At 53.9% G+C, this 16,574-nt stretch overlaps 1 protein-coding gene across 7 annotated transcripts; it reads left to right on the top strand.

Moving 5' to 3' along the window:
* The first annotated feature begins 782 nt into the window (after window positions 1-782).
* Window positions 783-16,400, top strand: CATSPER2 (cation channel sperm associated 2). 7 transcript variants are annotated; one of them, XM_039493210.1, is made up of 12 exons: window positions 783-1,912; window positions 1,985-2,144; window positions 2,931-3,144; window positions 4,492-4,560; window positions 5,677-5,849; window positions 6,605-6,760; window positions 7,130-7,254; window positions 9,045-9,223; window positions 10,937-11,036; window positions 14,599-14,702; window positions 15,093-15,254; window positions 16,073-16,400. In XM_039493210.1, the coding sequence occupies exons 2-12, from the start codon at window positions 2,109-2,111 to the stop codon at window positions 16,102-16,104; spliced, it is 1,350 nt and encodes a 449-aa protein (XP_039349144.1). In that variant the 5' UTR covers window positions 783-1,912; window positions 1,985-2,108; the 3' UTR covers window positions 16,105-16,400. The 7 variants fall into 7 exon arrangements, with proteins under 7 accessions (XP_039349144.1, XP_039349143.1, XP_039349142.1 ...); XM_039493209.1 differs by having other exon boundaries at window positions 785-1,912; window positions 2,971-3,144; window positions 14,602-14,702; XM_039493208.1 differs by having other exon boundaries at window positions 791-1,912; window positions 2,971-3,144.
* Window positions 16,401-16,574: the final 174 nt, after the last annotated feature.

The raw sequence follows: 16,574 nt of genomic DNA, 5'->3' as shown, positions 1-16,574 counted from the left end.
GTGCCACTGACTTGAAGGTATGTATTGTCCCCAAATGTGAAATAGTTGTGGGTGAGGACAAAGTCACAAAGTTCAGCCACCAGGTTAGCCGTGATATTATCGGGGATACGGTTCCTGATGGCTTGTAGTCCATCTCGGTGCGGAATGTTGGTGGAGAGGGCTTGGACTGTTGGAAGGGAAAAGCAGCCCTCATGATTCACAAGCAGCACTTACTGCACTTCTTGGTGCAGGCTTGAGTCCCAGAGAGCCACAACTGGTGGTTCAAGCGTAACCTGAGATGCTGGAGCGTGTACCTGGGCAGTGGTTTTTCAAACACTTTCAAACTGAAGGTTGCTTCTTTATCTGACTGTATCTTCTTTATCTGAGACCTTCTTGGATGCTCCCCACTGCACCCTCCTGCACCTTCCCTACTGCAACAGTAGCACCCGCGTCCATGAAAAAGCTCTTTGTGCAGGATGAGGAAAGGCCTAGTCCACACAAGCTGCGTAGGGTCCCAGCACCTTCCACCCACTGGCAGCCCCGCCAATCAGTGCCTTCCCCTCCCGACCCACACCTCCTGATCAGCTGTTTCCTGGTGTGCAGAAGACTGGAGGGGGAGGAGCAAGGGCACTGCAGGCTCAGGGGAGGGAGCGGGAGGGGGTGGACTGGAGGCAGGGCCTGTGGCAGAGCCAGGGGTTGAGCAGTGAGCACCCCGTGGCACATTGGAAAGTTGGTGTCTGTAGCTCCAGCCCCGGAGTCGGTGCCTGTACAAGGAGACGCATATTAACTTCTGAAGAGCCGCATCTGGCTCCAGAGCCACAGGTTGGCCACCCCTGGCCCAGGATCTATGTCTGGAGCGCCCAGCTCTGGGCCTACTTCCTCCTTTTGCTTTCCTCCCACTCCCCTAGGCTTGGTGTTTCCCACAGGTGTGGCAAGGCCAGCTTCAGCCACTGTGTCCCAGTCAGATCATTAACCCCTTCCCTCCTTGCTCCAGTAAGGGGTTTGTGCACCTTGACACACTAATGCACTGGGTGTGTCTGGAATGTTTCATTTTCTCTGCCAGATTCTGGATTTTACACTTATTAGTGGTTACAGGCCTGACTGCTCTGATCCACCTGGGCCACTGTGAAGTTCTGTCCTTGTGTCATCAGTGCATTTGATCACAGATGAATTCACACTAACCCTGGGAACATAAAAGACGTTAACAGAGTCCAGGACCCAAGTCAGACAGAGAAATAGAAAGAACTCTGCTTGGAGCCTTTGCCCACGGGACATTTTCCCCCTATCCCTCAGAGTGAAGCTTTCTCTGAAGACTGCCAAGGCCCAGCAGAAGCTTTTTAGATGGCCAGACTGCCTCTGATTTCAGGAGCACATGCTCAGGCTTGGAAGGATTCAATTTTTGTTATCAGTAAATGTTAGCAAACATCGATGTTACCACACACAGACAAACCGGTGAACAAATATTTCCAGTGGTGATAACTGAAATTTACAGATAGGCAAAGTAAGACAAATGCTGCTTGGGAACTTCAGAGTCAGCTTGAAGGATGTTTACTCTATGTTCTGACATGTGATGCTGACAGTTTGTGCTTTGATCGTTATAACATTTTATTTTTTTGAATATTGGGGGCTACTGTCATCAAATAACAATTGTCTGACCCCCTCGACTTCCCACAACTGTGAAACTTTAAATAGATGAATGTAAAAAAAAAACCCCAAACTTAAATGAATATTGATCCTATCCATCAAAACTGTTAAAAAATAAATCAACTTCTGCCAAGCCGCTTATGCGCCACTGAGCACCTGCCAGCCATGTCCCCTTCCTTTAGTCCAGACTGTGAGGTCACTGCAGAGTTCTGTGATGATACAGCAAAGAACCTTCTGATCTGCGCAGGGAACAAGAAGGAGAAGCCAAGCTGGACTCATGAATCCCCAGGTAAGAGCTCTCTTTGGGGGGGTCTCCATTCCAGACTGTCTCCATGCTGCTGCTTTCTCTCTCTCTTTTCAGAGCCCAGAGGATGCTTCCCAAACCAAAGTCAGCTCCCCATTTACGCTGCTTCCCCGAGCTGACGCCATTCGCTCCAAGCTGATCTACACCTTCTACTTGATTGACCACCTTCAGGGACTGAGCCATGCCATCCCACGGCACAATATCCAGGATTTCCTTGGTAACAAGCCACTCTCACTATGCCAACACCTGTGAGGGGGTGGAATGAATGAGGAGCTCAGACACCTCTCAGCATCTCACCTTGAGTGCTTCTCTCCCCCTACAAACCACATGCAGGGACCCCCACCCCCCAGCAACATTCCCTATGCTTCTCGCTCTGCTGGGCAGGCCTGCCGAGTTTCTCCGTGCTGACTGGGTAAGCTGAGGTCACTAGAGAGAGCTCTGGGCACTGAGGGTGGTGAGCCCATCTCTCTCCTAGGGTTTGACACAGTGCCCACACTGCGGGATCAGAACATGCGAGTGTTTCTCTCCCCAGGAGCAGGATTGCTGACATTAACCTAGCATTGACTCCGGAGGAGGTGTGGGCGAGGTGGTGGGTTCCTGGAAGTGCCAGCCTGATTGGCTTCCTTCCACATCCTAGCTGCAAATGGCAATGTGATGTGGCTGGGGCTGCAGCTGGGCCGTGGCTCTATACTGGGGTTTGGGTGAGTTGTCTAAGCTGCTCTCCTACCTGTATTTATTCTCCACAACTGAGGGAGGAAAGGCCCAGATCCTCAAAATGAATGGAAATGGATGGACGTTAGAAGCCTAAATACCTTTGAGGATCTGGGCCAAAATGTGTGGTTTTCTGCACCCATGCAGCTCCCCCAGGGGTATCACGCAGCAGTGCAGGCAGGGGACAGGAATTTTCACCCGTTCTCTTTACTGACTGAAACTCCCTCCTGCTGGGGACAGGTCTAGCTGTGCTGGACTCTCTGGCTCCTCTTCCTCCCTGCATGTCCTCCAGGAACCGCCTGGGCGGAGTTCTGTGTCACTGTTCCCTACAGACCCCAAGAAGCAGAGGAAGCTGATGTTCACAGACCATCACCAGCTGGTTCGTTTCAACATAACCCCAGTCAGGAACACCATCATCACCCCAGAGAAACGCCTGCGCAACCGCATCCAAGTGCGCTGCAGCCGCTGGCCTCCCCTGACCATGTGGGCATCCTGGGTCCTGAACAGTATCCTTTGACAACTCAGGACTGACACTGCCATCGGGCGAGTCGGGGGGGCTGGTATGAAGAGAAGGAAAAAATAGTTCTAAGTGTGATAGGCAGAATCAGCTGCAAGAGAAATGATGGAATCCCAGTAGCTTGGGCCTGGACAAAGCGGAGAGTTGACCAGCAGGGGGCTGGATAAATCTTTTCCATCTCTGTATTCTGTGGTTCTAGTGCAGGGGTGGACAAACTTTTTGGCCTGAGGACCACATCAGGTTTCGTAAATTGTATGGCGGGCCGGTTAGGGGAGGGAGTCATGCCCCCCTGACTCCTGCCCCATCCAACCCCCCCCCCCCCGTTTCCCTGACATCCCCCCTGGGACCCCTGCCCCATCCACACACCCCCACTCCTTGTCATCTGACCACCCCCAGACCCCCACCACCCCATCCAACCCCCACTCCTTCCTGGCTGCCCCCCCAGGACCCCTGCTCCGACTGCCCCTGCCGCCTCATCCAACCCCCTCTCCTTGCTGACTGCCCCGCTGGGATCCCTGCCCCCATTCAACCCCCGGTTCCCCCCCCTGAATGCCCTGACCCCTATCCACACCCCTGCTCCCGACCACCACCCCAATCTCCCCATCCGTTTATCCAAACCCCCCCCCCATTCTGTGCCCCCTTACTGCGCTGCCTGGAGCCACACCACCGCCACCTACACCACGCAGCACAGACCGGGTCAGGCCGGGCTCTGCAGCTGCGCTGCCCCAGGAGCTCACAGCCCCACCACCCAGAGCATTGTGCTGGCTGCGGAGCGAGCTGAGGCTGCGGGGGAACAGCAGGGAAGGGGCCGGGGGGTAACCTCTGTCAGTCCCGCGGGCCGTAGTTTGCCCACCTCTGTTCTAGTGGTCAGTGCTTCTCAACTGTGTATAAAGTCCAATGTAGTGGATTAAATCTGAATTGTTGTTGCCTAATGAGGGGTGGGGTAAGTGCCATGGGGAGCGTGGTCAGGGTAGATAGAGAAGGGACAGAGATAAGGGCCAGGAAATGGGCACTTTGAGGCTCCAAACTAGAGGTGGATGGTTGTTTCTCCACATGCCTTTCCTCTGAATGGGTAAACAGCTCATGATCTCCTGTCTGCTGGTCCAGGGTCTGAGGCACGTTGTGGAGTGTGTGTTAGGATGCTTGTGCTGGTATTTGGGCTTTATGGGATGCTGTGTTCCTTCGGGGGTTGTGTGTGGAGCTCTGTTACTTCAGCAGTAGAGCTGCGCTGGATACTACCCATTGTCTCCTGGGTTCTCAAGCGTAGGTGACCCAGCCCCTCTAGAGTCTGATGAATAACACAGTTTCCTGCATATTTCTCAGCGAGAAACCCCAGGTACCATCTTCAAAAGCTTCATCATCTGTCTCATCTTCCTGAACATGCTGGTTCTTATGATCAAGAGTGGTGAGAGGGAGACAGGGCCTCCATGCGCGTGCAAGTAGTGCCAGCCCAGCAGCCTTGCGAGCTGAACCCCTCTGTGCCCAAGTATATATAGTGCTTGTGGGCTCAGGCCCCTGCAGCCTGCCTCCAGAGGCAAGAGGGGACTCCTGGGCCAGTCCATAATTGGCGCAAGGAGGCTGCCAATGAGAACCAAGTTATGGTGGTTTTGTGGTGTAGGCACCTGTCCACGACGTATTGAATTCAGAGCACCATCTAATTTCAGCTAAGCCACCAACTAGCCATCAGATGGTGGTGACTGCTCTCAATCACTGCTGCCCTGGCCTAGAGCCAGTGACATAGAGGTGGAGAGCTCAGAGCCCATCACCAGTCTCGGGCATCTCAGCCCTTCATTACTGGACTCCAGTTCCTTCCATGGGCTCATTCCCTGGCCCAAAGTCTCACCTCTCCCAGCTCTTCCCGCCCCTGGCTGGTGCTGTCTCCCCTCCACGTTCCTGTCTCCCACAGGGCTTAGGCACTCAGGCCCCACTCAGTTCTTTTCACTAGGGCTATGTCCTCCTACAGTGCTCCACTTGTTATAGAGTCTTTGGTGCCTGGCAGAGATTGAAGTCCCTGGTCCAAGGAGGCCACAATCCAAGCTTGGGATAACTGAGACAGGATGTGGGGGAGGGAGTTGCTAAGGCCTCTCCTGTGCCCAACTCTTCCAAGAGTCCTCACATCTCCAGTCCCCACTAGTGAGGAGCCACTTCCAGGACCAGAGGAGAAAGACTTGACTATACTAAACATTACCAAGCAGGGTACCACCGCCACTAGCACCATGGGAGTGTATGTAGCAGCAACGTGCATCCTGAAGTCTGCCCCGCAGGGCACAGCCAGCAAATGCCTGCGAGTTCCCAGAGACCAGTTACTTAGTGCTTCTCAACAGGTGCCCTCCCCTGCAGCCCTCTGACTCCAGGGCCAGCTTTGACTGAGCATGGCAGGGTCCTCAGCTGGGGCTGGACATGTCGAATAGTCAGTGATACACAAGGAGTTTCTGCCCGTCCCCCCCTTCATGCTATTTCCGTTCCCCAGTCAACACTTTGCTGGAGCCAGGCTTCAGCAACTGTATCTTGTGCTTCCCAGAGGTGATGGACAAGATGGATGCCAGCCTGGTGAGCCTGAAGCTCACCTTAGAGGTGACCGTCTGGGTCATCCTCCTCATTTTTATCATGGAGATTTTGCTGAATTGGATTGTCAGTTTCAGAGGCTTCTGGAAAAGCAGCTGGAATGTCTTTGACTTCAGCGTTACCATAGTGGTGAGAGACACGGGGGAGTCAACGGGGGAGGGGAAGCAAAGGGCAATGCATGGACCAAGACTAGCTCCCTGTTGCTTCAGCACCTCGAGTAGCCTTGTGCCCAGAAAGGTCTGGTGGGACTCTCAGTTCAGGGGGCTTTCTCAAGGGGTCCCAATGCAGGACAGAGACTGCTCCTGTTTGGCTACTCAAGCTCGTTATTGGTCATGTATTGTGGTGCCCAAATGCCTCAAAACTACCAGTGGTTTTGTGATGCTTACATCTGCCCTCTAGGGAGTTCCAATCCATCACCCAGTTCCAGCATCACCACTCTGGGCTATGTGGTGTCTCTTCTGGCCCCAGCTCCTGGAGTCATGGGATTGTGAAACTCACTTTCATTATAAGCAAAAAAAAAGTAAAAGGGACGTTTCTGGTTAGGAAGAAAAAGCTGGAAAATGTGACCCCTAAAGGCTCAGAACTTAGAAAGCAAAGACAAGAACCAGAATTTAGTATTTTTAAAGCCATGATTCTGGGGGCGCCGACTCATGCTTTCTAACAATCAGTGAGGATGCAGCTGCCAGCCCCTCTTACACTCCCTGCCATCCTGGCCCAAACCTTGGGGGAGAAGTCTGCAATGCGGCAGGCGGGGGGGGGGGGAGTTTGATGCCCTGTGAAGTGGCTGGGGGGGGGGGGGCAGGTGACGTGTAGCTTGGCCTGACTGTGCAGAGCAGCATAACCTGAGCATGGCCATCTTGCTGCTCTGTTCCCTTGGCTCATAGTCCGTGATCCCTGAGTTCCTGGACTTGACTGGCATAACCAACAAGATAGCTGCCCTGAGAATCATCAGGGCCTTTCGCATCCTCCGCACCTTAAAGCTCTTCTCGAAATTCCGGCAAGTTCGGGTGATCATCCTGGCAATAGCAAAGACCTTGAAGGTACAAGACCGGTGCGGTGGGGGCACGCTGAGACAGGTGCCAGGGCTGGGGGAGCTGCATGTGTGCCAAACTGCCTCCGGTTGGTTAGTCTCCCAGCACTCAGCCTTGCCCCGGGCACAGAGCACTGGCCTCCCACCTGCCCGTTTATGGAACCCCAGCCCCTATTGCTCACACGCTGAGGTCAATTTTTAACAACCCCACCCCCAGGAGCCCCTGGCTGCACCTGCCCCATTTTGCTCCTCGCGACTGCAGGCCTTGTTGAGCAGCATCTTTGCTGTACTAAATCTAATCTCGACTGTAAGCTCCCTAGGCAGCACCTGCCCCAAGCGCCCCTCAGCCCCGGCTCCTCTCTGCTTCTCCCTTGCCCAGGCCATGACCTTCATCCTGCTGCTCTTGGTGGTTTTCTTCTATGTGTTTGCCGTATCTGGCATCTTCTTCTTCGAGAGCTACAGTCGGTCAGACCGCACCGACCTGGAGTACAGCAAGTATTTCAGGTACATCTCCTTGCTTATGGTGGTGCAATGCCCTGTCACCCAGCAGCAAGACACCCTCTTCCCTCTGGCCATAGGGGGGTGCTGTCCTACTCTTCCACCTTTCTATTCCTGCTCCTCAGCTGGGTGATCTCACAGCCTCTGGGAGGACATGGGGCTGCAGAGCCAGCTGGAAGGAGCGGAGCAGTGGGGATGCAGGTGGCCCCGGGCTGGGGGATACACTGACACTTTACAGCTGGGCACTGATGGGTGTGGGCTCCAGTGGGACACCCGCAAGGCCTAGCAGCTGCCAAAAGCTGGGCTTTGTGCTTGATGGCACCCACCTCCCCCCTCAGACTTCAGTGCCTTCCCTTTGGTGTACGTATGTGGTCTAACTCTGGAACTGCTGGATGCTCTTGGAGATGCCGAGGGCAGTCATGGTGCTGTGTAGCATTGATACAAGGCTGCAGCTCACAAGCCCTGGCCAGTGTCTGACTTGAACCATGTTAGTCTAGACCTCCATGTGAGGGGGGCAGTGGCTGTCATGAAGTCCCCAGGCAATGCTTTAGAACTGCTCCCTACAAAGCCAGTCAGGACTCTGGTGAAGTCTCCTCTCTGTGAGCATACTGTCTTCACGGCAAGCAGCTCACACGGCTTCACCTTCCTGGGTCTGACCTTTGGACCATTCAGCATCCTCTGCCCCTCTGTGTGCTGACCACAGCGAGTCCGCCCAGGCGGGGTCCTGGGGAAGCCAGAGGGTCCTGCACCCGCACTGCGCAGTCAGACGTGACTCTTAGACAGCCAGTAACACAGAGGTTTATTAGATGACAGGAACACGGTCTAAACCAGAGCTTGTAGGTACAGAGAACGGGACCCCTCAGCCAGGTCCATTCTGGGGAGCAGTGAGCCAGACACCCACGTCTGCCCTCACTCCTCATCCCCAGCCAGCTCCCAACTGAAACCCCCTCCAGCCCCTCCTCCTCTGCTTTGTTTCTTTTCCGGGCCAGGAGGTCACCTGATTCCTTTGTTCTCCAACACCTTTAGCATCCCTTTGCAGGGGGAAAGGGCCCAGGCCATCAGTTGCCAGGAGACAGAGTGTTGAGATTTATGCACACTGGCCCTTTGCTCTGCAACAATCACACCCCATGGAGACTTAAGAAATGCATAGGGGAAACTGAGGCACCCACACAGTATTCAGAGGAAACATTAAGAACAGTCCCACTTTGTCACATTGGCATAGGCAGGTGGAGGGAACAGGGGGAGTGATAAAAAAAAAAGGTGCCACCTGCTACGGAGCTTTTACTCACCCGGTGGTGCTCCGGGTCCCTCTCTCCAGGTGTCTTCGGCGGCACTGAAGTGCCGAAGCACCGCCGGGTGAGTAAAAGCGCTGCAGTGGGTGGCGCCTTTTTTTTCTGATCGCTCCCCGTTCCCTCCGATTGAATAAAAATAAAAAATGTGCCAAGAAATTGACAAGGCCCCACTTGTGCTCAGTGGGGAGCAGCTACTGCCTCGCTCCCCACCTAGCTATGCTACTGGAGAGGGGCCTGCCTGTTGTGTATGGCTGAATGCTGAGCCCAAGCAAACTGCTCACCTGTGTGTCATGCTGTCACCTTCCCCGAATAAGGGCCCCAACTAACTGATGCCAGCCCCCTCCTCTGCAGCATGCAGCACTCATCACCACTGCCTCTGCACTTGGACTCAGCCGAGAGATCACCAGCAAAGCAGCAAGTGGCCCAGAGCCAACTTGGATCCCGCAAGCATCAATAGGCCTCACAATCAAAGCAACATGCCCTGAAGCTGTTCTCTGCCTGCAGGGATCTCCCCAACACCCTGGTGACATTGTTCATCCTCTTCACCATGGATCACTGGTACGCCCTTCTCCAGGACACCTGGAAGATACCTGAGATGAACAAGCTCATCAGCAGCCTCTACATCATCCTCTGGCTGCTGATTGGATCCTTCATGTTCAGGAACTTCTTCGTGGCAATTATGGGTAAGTGCCTAGGCCCCGCACACTGCCAAGGCCACAGGAACACTACGGCCGTCCATGCTGGCATGCGGTGGGGCTCTGGCGGTCCCCAAGCAAAGCCCTCTGCCTATGGTGGCTCACTACTGCTACATCTAGTTCCCCTGCAAAGCAAAGTATGGGCCCTTCTCAGCTTCTGGTGGCACCTGGTTCAGGCTAGTGCGGGGGGCTTTCACCTTATAAACTCAGGACATGTCTTGCCCCTGTCCTTGCAGACTCTCTGGACAACTAGAAAACTCCTAGAATCACAGCAGGACAGGGAGCAAGCACAGGAAAGCAGAGTAATTGGGAGGTCGGGATTGTGATTTGGTCAGACCTGTTTAATTGAAACATCTCCACGTCTAGTTGGCAGCTGGTATCAAGCGGAGTGCCCCAAGGGTCAGTCCTGGGGCCGGTTTTCTTCAATATCTTCATTAATGATCTGGAGGATGGTGTGGACTGCACCCTCAGCAAGTTTGCAGATGACACTAAACTGGGAGGAGTGGTTGATAGCTGGAGGGTAGGGATAGGATACAGAGGGACCTAGAGAAATGAGGATTGGGCCAAAAGAAATCTGATGAGGTTCAACAAGGACAAGTGCAGAGTCCTGCACTTAGGACGGAAGAATCCCATGCACTGCTACAGACTAGGGATCGAGTGGCTAGGCAGCAGTTCTGCAGAAAAGGACCTAGGGGTTACAGTGGATGAGAAGCTGGATATGAATCAACAGTGTGCCCTTGTTGCCAAGAAGGCCAATGACATTTTGGGCTGTATAAGTAGGGGCATTGCCAGCAGATCGAGGGATGTGATCATTCCCCTCTATTCGGCACTGGTGAGGCCTCATCTGGAGTACTGTGTCCAGTTTTGGGTCCCACACTACAAGAAGGATGTGGAAAAATTGGAAAGAGTCCAGCGGAGGGCAACAAAAATGATTAGGGGGCTGGAGCACATGATTATGAGGAGAGGCTGAGGGAACTGGGATTGTTTAGTCTGCAGAAGAGAAGAATGAGGGGGGATTTGATAGCTGCTTTCACCTACCTGAAAGGGGGTTCCCAAGAGGATATATCTAGACAGTTCTCAGTGGTACCAGATGACAGAACAAGGAGTAATGGTCTCAAGTTGCAGGGGGGAGGTTTAAGTTGGATATTAGGAAAAGCTTTTTCACTAGGAGGGTGGTGAAGCACTGGAATGGGTTACCTAGGGAGGTGGTGGAATCTCCTTCCTTAGAAGTTTTTAAGGTCAGGCTTGACAAAGCCCTGGCTGGGATGATTTAGTCGGGGATTGGTCCTGCTTTGAGCAGGGGGTTGGACTAGATACCTCCTGAGGTCCCTTCCAACCCTGATATTCTATGATCTGACAAACCGGGAGGACTGGTGCCAAAGGTTCAACGCCTCCACCCCTTTGGTTCGGGGCTGAAGGAATCCCAGCCCAGCTCTCTGGTACTCCAAGGAGACTGCCAGCAAAAAGAAGGTACAATTTGATGTTCCTATGGTTACAGGAAATGTAGAAATAAACCCTGTTTTGAAAATAACCTTCTGGCTGCTGCCCTAGATCCCAGCTCACCAGGCATAAAGTCTAGTGCGCTCTGTGCAGCAATGGTACAAGGAAGGGTAACAGTCCGTAGGGAGCCTCCATGCCCCCGCTGTCCCTCCTAAGACCCTCAGGACCCCCCGGGCTTAATGGGGGCTCTGGGTTTGTCAGTGACTAATTTCCAGACTATCCGGAGTGACCTGGCTGAAGAGGTGAAGCAGATAGAGGCCCAGAAGAAAGCAGATTTATTTAAAATACAGATTAGAGAGAGGTGAGTGAGCACAGCACCCACCCCATTTTAGACTGGCCTGGGAGTTCCCCTAGCAGCCAGGGCCCACCACACCCTCTTGTCTGCCCTCCTGTGCAGCCCAAGCCACTGGTCCCTCCCTGCCACCACCACCAGACCAAAGTATGACAGCCCCCAGGAGATGCAGCTGTCCTGTGCTCCGGCAGAGCCCAGGAGGGACCAAGGGGCGCCAGTGCCCAAGGCCCCTGCAGTGGCAGGAGATGATTATGTGAGATGGTTACGGGGTCAAGGGTGTAATCCAGAGCAGCAAGGGGCTGAGTCACCACCTGCCCTGTAACCCTGGCTATCTCAAATGCTTTGCTACTGTAACTCCCTGCCCAGCATGTTCACAGTCAGCAACAAGCAGGCAGGTCCTACCCTGAGTGTCTGTGTGCTTCATAGCCCTGGTCCAGCAGCTCTGACCCCAGCAGCCTGCCAGCCCCACTGCAGTCACGGTCCCTGCTCTGGGTGCTACTTGCAGAGTGATGCCAACGTACACCCAGTCCTAAGTCTTCCCCTGTCCACGTGCTCTGTAACGTCCAGCCCTCTCCTGGACAGGTCAGAGACATAATATGGCTTGTTTGTTCCTTAAGACACAAAAGAACATCACAGCACAATTACTGGGGTAAATACACCCTCTTCTACACACACAGCATTGAGTTGGTTTACAGTAAAAATAATAAAATAATAATAATAAAGTATTAACAATAGGTCTAGGGTCAGTGATGCCAACTAACACACATCTAAAAGTCTCAAGCTTAATCCAGCAAGCTGCAGGCTTTGTTCAAGCTGTTGGCTCTGACCAGTCATTCATCTTTGCCGCTATAGCTGACTTTCCCTGTCAGGACCTTCCACAGAAGTACCAGGTGCTGGTTTCCCTAGGTGAAAGATCTTTGCCTAAGAAGGTTTATCACCTACACTTAGGTTAGGTCTACACTGGCACTTGAACAACACAACTTGTGTCTTTCAGAGGTGTTAACTCTCCCCTGCCCCTGAAAGACAAAAGTTTTGGCACAACAAGCCCCAGTGAGAACAGCACATTGTTGGCAGGAACAACGCAAATGTCGCTTGCTGCTCATTGCGGGTGCAAGTTTTTTGTCGGCAGGAGAGCTGACAAACAGCGGCTACACTGCCCGACTTTTAGCGGCACGGCTGTAGCGATACAGCCATGTTGCTAAAAGCTGTGTAGTGTAGACACAGCCTCAATTCCCAGACACTTCAACTCCTGCTTGGCTGAAGGGCATCTCTCAGTTTGCACGAGTTCTGTTCCCCTCTGTGTGTCCAGTGATACATGCCAAAGATGGCATCCGTCCATGCGTAGAGCTCCCGAAGTTCAAGGTCTTTGTTTCAAGAGGCAGGTGGCCTCATGCTACTTTCCCACTTCCTGTGGGCTTCCCACCCCCTGCCCGTGAATGGGGCTGCCGTTGTTCTGAGACGGGTAGACAGGTGCTTTCCCTTGCTCTGGGAAGGATCCTTTTTCTCCCTGGTTGGCCGCAGACTTTCAGGCACAATTTCATTAAGTATCCAGATTCCTTATACAAGGGTAATACAGACCTCTCATAATATTATTACTCACCAGCATGGCATCAACTTCCAGAAAAGACCTCACTTGAGACACTTTTGTAATACAGTGATACTGCATTCAGTCAGCCAATTCCATTGCTGATCATTCAGGCTCTTTACAGACCAGTAAATCTTTGCAATGAACTTTTCTGAGGTCACCCCTCAAAGTGATGTTCATTCAAGCTGAGGAAGGTGACGAGTCTGGTGGTGAAGGAAGCTCCATGTTTTTTCTTCCTCCAGGGGATAGCTTAATAGCTTTGTCTACCTAATGTGTAAAAATGGACCTTCATTGTCCTTGCCTGAAGGCCAGGCTGGCCAGAGAATCAACTACACATTCTTTTGTCTAGGACAGACTCCCCCAGCAGGCCCAGTTTAGTCATAACTGCAGCACATATCCATAACTCAAGCCACACCATGTACATACATCACAAGAATACGAAAGATCAGGAAGTTAGTAGTTTTCAAATGATACCTCACAAGGCACATTTTGTATAAAGATTATTACAATAGTGTGTAGGGTATGAATACTGGGGGGTTACGGTCGGACATATACCCAGATAATCTGGGCAAGTGACCCACACTCTCACGCTGCAGAGGAAGGCAAAAGTCCCTTGTCACAGATCCACAGGGTTGGTGCTATGCCCCCAGCTTTGGAACAGTCTCTTGGGGGAGCCTCTTTAATGGGTCAGACCCCCCGGGGGGTCTCACGCTGCCTTCAGGGTCCGCCACACATTCTCACCAACCCCGGAGACAACCTCTGGGGCTCCAGCCCTCCTGCTTCACAGCAGGAGCTCTGCCCAGCGAGTCCAACTGCGACAGCCGGGCAGAGACTCACCCACTCTGCAGGGACTAAGCACCTCGCCCAGCAGCTGCAGGGACACATGCTGTGAAAACAGTCAGGTTTATAGTCACCTGGACACGCCTAGGGAGGCCTTTGGGCAGCACAGAGAAATGAAGGTCCGTGCTGGTCAGCCCACAGCACTTCACCAGCCCCGCTGCCGTGAAGCCCAGCTCAGGCTCCGTCTCTCCCTGCTGCCTTCCTTAGTTCCTGGGTGAAAAGCCAAGGCCTTATTATTCCCCCATCTTCCCCCTCCCCATCCTTTGGTCTCCCCTCTGATGGCTAGAAACCACCACCTAATTTCCAGCCTGAATTTGTTCTTGGCCAGTTTATCCCCATTTGTTCTTGTGCCAACATTGTCCTTTAGCTTCAATAGCTCTGCACCCTCCCTGGTGCTCATCTCCCTGATGTGTTTATAGCACTCATAGCCCCTTTCTGCCTTCATTGTGCCAGGCTAAACAAGACCAGCTCTTCTGGTCTCCTCCCCTAAGGCAGGACCTCCGTTCCCCTAGTAGCTCTTCTCTGCATCTGTTCCAGTCTGAATTCATTTTTCTTGCCCCTGGGTGACCAGAACTGTACACAGTGCCTCATATGCTGGCATGAATACTTCTCTCTGCTGGAAGCACCTTGTCTGCTAGGAGTGGATTTGCCTTTTTTTGCAGTGCATCACTGATAGCTCATGCTTGATCACAGGATGACTAACACCCCCAGCTCTTTCTCCTCCTCTGCTGCTTCTAACTGAGGTTTGCAGAGATGCCCTTGGGGCGAGCGTGGGCATCCATAAGCATTAAGGGATGGCAATGATGGGCGAGTCCTGAGGGTCTCCCCAGAGTAGTGGGTACAGCCCCCCTGCATTCACCACAGCACCCTGTCCTCAAAAGGGCAGGGAACCGCAGGGTTTGGCCTTAACTCCGAGAACTCAGCCCTGGGCACAGGCACCTGCATACAATACAGGGCTCTCAGGGCACAGCCCCTGCACCCACACCCACCCTAGCTGGACCTGGACAGCTTGCCTGCCAGACCCTTTATTCCAGGCCATGGCTGAGCCAGCCCCAGGGCTGTGGCTGACCTGGGTCACCATCCGTGGTAGGGTTTAGAACCAGCAGCGTTTCTCTCCAGGAATATGTTGGGTTCCTCTCTCTTCAGCAGGTCTCAGGCCTCAGGCTTGGAGGTGGGCCCAGGAGCAGAGGCAACCCCTAGTGCGCAGCAGTTGGAGTACAAGGTGGTAGTGAAGCAGAGCGTGAAGGACTGTAAGTGCACGTGTCCCACACAGGGCAGGGGGAGCGTTCGCCTAGCTGCAGGAGCCTGAGCAGAGTTGTGCTGAGCTAACTCTGCTTCTGTTCTGCATCTCACTGTGCTGGGGAGGCTGCAGCCTGGGGATACCCCTTCCTGGGAGCACCAAACCCAAGGCCTTGGGTGCAGGGGCAGAAAGTAGCAGAAGGGAAGACCACAGTGAGCCACTCTCCTTCCCCCAGCAGCAGGAATCCCTGTTCCATGTGCCAGGGGAGGGGGCATTAGACAGAAGGGCCCTTTACCTCCCCTCACAGCAGGGCAGGAATCTCATCCCACCATGCAGGAGATGCATGGGAATCGAGGGGGGCCTTTGCCAGTCCTGAAGCTGCAGCCTTTGCCTCTGCCAGTGGACTGGGAGACATACATCCACCAGAACCTGCAGAGCCTAGTGGAGGTAAATGAGGATGGGCAGGTGGTGTGGCCCAGCGACTCCCTCTTCCGTTACTTCGAACTGCTGGAGCAGCTGCAGCACAACCTGGAAGAGCGCAAGAGGCTGCAGCACTATGCAGGTGAGTAGGAGACAAACAGCAGGGTGAAGGGGGCAGGTTCCTGAGCACACATGGGTGAGCAAACCCAGCACAGGAAGATGTGCGCCTGCCCCTCTTTTGAGGCACTGCCTGGCTCCTTTCTGCCTGCAGCATTTCATTCTTCTCAGCTCAGCCTCCCACCAGCACCAGTGAAACAACCCCCCCAGCTAGGGAACAGGGCTCCCTGCAAGGTCGTTTCCATGCCCCAGGCCTGCTCCCTCCCCAGTTAGCAATGGGCATGCCCTGCCCCAAGAGCAATTGACCAGGAAGGCTAGTTGTCCCCCATTCATAACTAGGTGCCCAGAATGGAAGAGACTGTTCCAGGGGCAGTCACCTGAGGGCAGGGTCTGCTCTGCACCAGCTCTGCACACAAAGCCCACAGTGGCACTGCCTTTGCCCCGTCCTGGCATGGCACCAGCATCCTGCATTGGATTGTCTACCCCCTTCTTTATTTCTCTGACTTCCCTGGGATGTGCAGCTCCTCCCAACTTAGCCTGTAGTCGCAGTGCCATCTAGCCTCAGCTTCCTGTCATGCTGTTAGATCAGCACCTCTCCACCCCTGCTGCTCAGTACAGCTGCACGAGTGGCTGGGGCCCCTTCAGGACCGTGGCAGCTCCCTACCAGCAGAAAGCCGCTAGCTGCAGAGATCTGAACACAGGAGTGGTTGGCCCTTGCCATTCTGCAGGACTGGGTCTTCTCGCTACAAGCTGATCAGCCCCTCAGTTCCTGTGGTTGGGGGACAGGGCCATTACTTCACCAGCAGCAAACAGCCAGACCTCATCTACCTTCCTTTCCTACAGTCATGGCCTTATTGAACATGGAGGACAAGTAGGGAGCCGCGTCCAAGGGGCTCAGTGCAGCAGGAGAGCCCTTCCCACAAGGGGAGAAGTCAGCACCACTACGCTGCAGAGATATAACTACAGAACTGTCTGCAGGAACAGCTGCCCCAACCCCTTCCTCCCTCCCCGGCCTTCCGCATTCCCCCTCCAATCCCCACACCAATCCTGCTGCAGGCTCAAGGCAGCTGGCCTTAGAGGCCGTCTTAAGACCTGGGCTAGATTAAACAGGAAGTAGCTGACCCTTGTACTTTTGGCAGCATGTGCTCATTAAACAGCTGATTCAGCCTTCCTCTCCAGGGTTCGGCCCTCTATTCCCTTCCCTCTAGCTGTGGCTGCCCCCCCTCCACTGCACAGCACAAGTGCCCCACAAGCCTGCCTCCCCTGTTCCCTTGGGGTGCTGATGCAGACTAGCTGCCCCATGGTTGGCATGCTGGAGCATCTGACCTTCTCCAACAAGCAGGCT

This window comes from Mauremys reevesii, linkage group 10, assembly GCF_016161935.1.
Source record: "Mauremys reevesii isolate NIE-2019 linkage group 10, ASM1616193v1, whole genome shotgun sequence".
NCBI classification, from domain to species: Eukaryota; Metazoa; Chordata; order Testudines; family Geoemydidae; genus Mauremys; species Mauremys reevesii.
The sequence above is the reverse complement of the archived record's forward strand: the minus strand, read 5'-3'. Positions and strand labels throughout refer to the sequence as shown.

Excerpts from the sequence above, each read along its gene's own strand:
- CATSPER2 (XM_039493205.1), top strand. The coding sequence starts at position 2,193 with ATGAGGAGCTCAGACACCTCTCAGCATCTCACCTTGAGTGCTTCTCTC. Across the intron at positions 4,561-5,676 it reads GGTTCTTATGATCAAGAGTG|AGGTGATGGACAAGATGGAT; the intron begins GTGAGAGGGAGA and ends TGTGCTTCCCAG. Across the intron at positions 15,255-16,072 it reads GAGGCTGCAGCACTATGCAG|TCATGGCCTTATTGAACATG; the intron begins GTGAGTAGGAGA and ends CCTTTCCTACAG.